Source organism: Octopus bimaculoides, chromosome 3 (assembly GCF_001194135.2).
Source record: "Octopus bimaculoides isolate UCB-OBI-ISO-001 chromosome 3, ASM119413v2, whole genome shotgun sequence".
NCBI lineage: Eukaryota > Metazoa > Mollusca > Cephalopoda > Octopoda > Octopodidae > Octopus > Octopus bimaculoides.
The window spans coordinates 21791612-21796276 of record NC_068983.1 but is presented as its reverse complement, the minus strand read 5'-3'; the positions used below and the strand labels follow the sequence as shown (position 1 = coordinate 21796276).

Below are 4665 nucleotides of genomic sequence, written 5' to 3'. Positions count from 1 at the left end.
ATAATAATAATAATAATAATAATAATAATAATAATAATAATAATAATAATAATAATAATAATAATAATAATAATTATTATTATTATTATTATTATTATTATTATTATTATTATTATTATAATGATGATGATGATGATGTTTATAATAATACTACTTCAGTCTAATTTTAGCAAACAAAGACAGTAATTTTCAGGAGTTGGGGAAGTCGATTGCATTGATTCCGGTGCTCAACTGGTACTTATTTTATTGACCATAAAAAGGATGAAAGGCAAAGTCGACTTTGGCGGAATTTGAACTCAGAATGTAAAAAGCCAGAAGAAATGCCACTAAGCATTTCATCAGGCACAATAATAATTCTGCCAACTCACTGCCATAGCAATAATAATATTCCTGGCTTCTAAGACGGTGAGCTGGCAGAAACGTTAGCATGCTGGGTGAAATGCTTAACGGTATTTCGTCTGCCGCTACGTTCTGAGTTCAAATTCCGCCGAGGTTGACTTTGCCTTTCATCCTTTCGGGGTCAATTAAATAAGTACCAGTTACGCACTGGGGTCGATATAATTGACTTAATCCGTTTGTTTGTCCTTCTTTGTCCCCTCTGTGTGTAGCCCCTTGTGGGCAATAAAGAAATAAAAAAACGTCAGCATGCTGGGTGAAATGCTTAGGAGTATTTCGTCTATCTTTGTGTTCTGAGTTCAAATTCTGCCAAGGTCAGTTTTGCCTTTCATCCTTTCTGAATCGATAAATTAAGTACCAGTTGCGTACTGGGTCGATCTAATTGACTAGCCCCCTCCCCCAAAATTTCAAGCCTTGTGCCTAGAGTAGAAAAGAATGTTCATGGTTTCTAATCTTTACTGATTGGAAGTGTTATCTTGTACATGTTTTGCCTGGGTATAAAAAGATGGGCTACAGCAAATATTCTGCTCAGTTCTACAGATTTGCTTGTCAGTTGTTTGACCTTAACCAGTTGAGCATGTCCCTTAGTGGCTGACGATATGTGCATCTCTGATCACGAGCAGAAGTAGTGGGAGAGCATCATAGCCATGTACTGAGAGGGATTCTTTGTAATTTGAACAATTCACCCCTGGAAACATGGGTGTTTTGTTCATCATCCTTAAACAACCCTTATTCAGGGACCTTTTGAGTGGGATGGGCTACTCAATCTGAAGAAAATTCTGAGTGCCACCTGCAAGTTCATGTGCTGTTTATCTTGATATGAAATTACCATATTGTGCACATATGGTTGTGGTGCATGTGTCTGGTGTACCCTTACCAGATGGGTATATTGGATTTGTATATTTTATTCCATTGTCACTTTGATGGCATGAATTACTCTCTCACTCAATAATAAAAATAGTTTCAAATTTTGGCACAAGGCTAGCAATTTTGGGGAGTGGTTAATGCACAAGGCTTGAAATTTTATGAGAAAGTGTAAGTCAATTAAAACGACCTCAGTGCTTAACAGGTACTTATTTCAATAGCCCCGAAAGAATGAAAGGCAAAGTCAACCTTGTCTGAATTTGAACTCAAAACGTAAAGACAGATGAAATACTGCTAAGCATTTTACCCGACGTGCTGACATTTCTGCCATCTTGCTACCTTGATGATTATGATGATCCTTTCTACTATAGGCACAAGGCCTGAAATTTGGCAGGAGGGGGCTAGTTGATTGCATTAACCCCAGTACTGGACTGGTTCTTATTTTATCAATCCCAAATGAAGCAAAGTTGGCCTTGGTGACAGTTCCATCGAGAACATAACCTTTTCTACTCTAGGTACAAGGCCTGAAATTTTTGAGGAGGGGGCCAGTTGATTAGCTCGATCTCTAGTACACAACTGGTACTTTATTTATTGACCCCGAAATGATGAAAGGCAAAGTCAACCTTGGCGGAATTTGAACTCAGAATGTAAAGACAGATGAAATACCACTAAGCATTTCGCCCTGCGTGCTAACGTTTCTGCCAGCTCGCTGCCTTCCATTCAAAACATAATGCTGAAAAAATACTGCAATGCATTTTGCCTTAGTGATAGTAGTAGTAGTAGTAGTAGTAGTAATAATGATAATAATAATAATAATAATAATAATAATAATAATAATAATAATAATAATAATGCTTTCTACTTAAGGCAAAAGGCCTGAAATTTTGGAGGAAGGGAACTAGTCGATTACATCAAACCTCAGTGTTTTTCTGGTACTTAATTTATGGAACCTGAAAGGATGAAAGGCAAAGTTGGTCTTGGCAGAATTTGAACTTAGAACTTAAGGCAGAACAAAATGCTGCTAAGCATTTGATAATAATAATAATAATAATAATAATAATAATAATAATAATAATAATAATGATTAAAAATTTTGGCACAAAGCTGGTAGTGTCAGGGGCGGCAGTAAGTCTATTACATTGACCCCATAATAATAATAATAATAATAATAATAATAATAATAATAATAATGGTAATGATAATAATAATTAATTTGTTTATTCACTCATTTTTATGTCCATTTTTCTAAACTAGCATAAATTTGATGGATGTATTACTGAGGTGTTGACTTACAACAGTCTGGATGCTTTCTTGTCTCTAACCCTTATCTGTTTTTGTGTTTTTTGTTTTTTTTTTCAAGTCAGAGATTTCTTATTTATGAAGGTGCAGAGACTGCATATGATTGGTTGACAGGTAAAAAAGATAACACATCACTGCTCGTAGCTTGATAATTTTTAGAGAAACACAAATGTAACAAACATACAGATACATACACACATGCACGTATATACATGAGTACATATATATATATATATATATATTTATATATATATATATATATATACTGGTATTGAACAGTGAGAATAAGTGCTCAACACCACTTTGTTAAATATTCTTTGTGGATTAACAAGGCAACCAACAGTTTGATGAGAAAGAGGTTTCCACAGTTGTTCAACCTCACCACTTGGCAAGGTTGGTACTCATCTTCAGGTTGAGAGCTGAGAACCAACATTCTCAAGTGGTGAGCTGGAACAATTGTGGAGACCACTCCCACATGAAACCATTGGTTGCCTTGTTGATCCACAAATGCAGAATAAGTTCACACATGCGTACACGCACACACACACACACACACACACACAGTTGAATATTAAGGTCCTGCAAAATAAGAATGTGGCATATTTTATTAGATAGATTCTGTACTAGGATTCATACAATCGATCATGATCAGAAATTCATAGAGTTATGGATAGCCATTTGTCTTCTTAAGATATGCCAGCACAAAAGAGAACTCATCAAAAGTATGATGCAGCAAGACACAGACCACGATGGACGAAGAAAATGAAAATAGATGTTGTCCGATGTTACTTCAGGGCCGTTGTAAATGCACCAACCTCATGTAGGCGATCAATGTATCGTTACTGGAAACAATTGTACCCAGATACGACCTACACTGAACAAAGAATAGCTAATCAGAAACGACAAATATTCAGCCATGTGGACAATATCAACAGACACAGTAAGAAAGGGCGTTGGTTGACGAAATTAGAAGTTGAGGCTATAAAGAGTGAGTGTTACAATTTATTTAGTAATACTATAAGTAACGAGAGACAAATGATGGTAGTGATGTTAATAATAATAGTAATAGTAATACCATTAATAATGGTGATGATACTAATAATCCTTTCTACTAAAGGCACAAGACCTGAAGCTATTGGGAGAGGGGGGCAAGTAGATTAAATTGACCCCAGTGTGTAACTGGTACTTGTTTCACCGACCCTGAAAGGACGAAAGGCAAAGTTGAACTTGGTGGAATTTGAACTCAGAACAGAGCAATGGGTGAAATACCACTAAGCATTAGCATTTCATCTAGTGTGCTAACGATTCTGCTAGCTCACTGCCTTGGTGATGATATTGATAATCCCGATGAAGTTAGTAATGACAGGGGTCAGTGGTGTAGTACAATATTTCTCACTTGTTTTTTGTCTCATACATTACTTCAAGTTTCCAAAAAGAGGTGTTTCTTATCATAAATGACCAAAGTTAGCATATGTGTGTGTGTGTGTGTTTGTGTATGCATATATGGTGGTTGTCTACCCCTTATGCAGAGTTTGACCACCTCCTGTACCTACACCTTAGAACCATCATGGCATCTGATGTGGCTTTTTAAATCAAACAATGTTTTGAAAAGGCACCCGCATAGATTGCACATCCGATTTGGACCACCAAGAGCTGCAGATAAGTTCTGATTTTTGTAGATCTTAAAATGTCTTTTGAAGCCTTCGTTAGATTTGCAAACCTTCTAGCATACACTGCATTCAAAGGTGTGCACAGACATATGGGCAGAGTAGTTGGCGGAGGTTCGTTTTCCATGGATTTGCAAATGAGATTTGAGTCCAGCGAAAGAAAGGCATGGTCTGTCACAAACTGTGCACACAAAAAGATCATTGTCATTCACCTTCTCAATCATAACATTCTTCCTTAGATCTCTTTTGAGTCTTGCATGCTTTATCCTGGCCTCTTCAAATGCTTTCACTCCACTCCACACTTTTGTTCGCCATCCAACTCAATCCGAAGCAAGGGTTTCTAGGTCTTCCGGATCCATTCCAAGTGACTTCATAGTAGTCCTTATGCCGTCCTTAAACCTTATACATAAATACACACACACATATATATGTATGTATA

At 36.6% G+C, this 4665-nt stretch overlaps 1 protein-coding gene across 2 annotated transcripts in view; it reads left to right on the top strand.

The window, feature by feature from the left end:
- The window catches only part of LOC128247268 (kinesin-like protein KIF6), an 85787-nt gene that overhangs the window by 9033 nt on the left and 72089 nt on the right, over positions 1–4665 (top strand). The window contains exon 2 of one of the 2 annotated variants that reach the window (XM_052966080.1): positions 3251–3547. The exons of the other annotated variant lie outside the window; for it this stretch is intronic. Coding sequence (XP_052822040.1) covers positions 3251–3547 — 297 coding nt within the window. The remainder of the gene's footprint in view (positions 1–3250; positions 3548–4665) is intronic. 2 annotated transcript variants of the gene reach the window in all.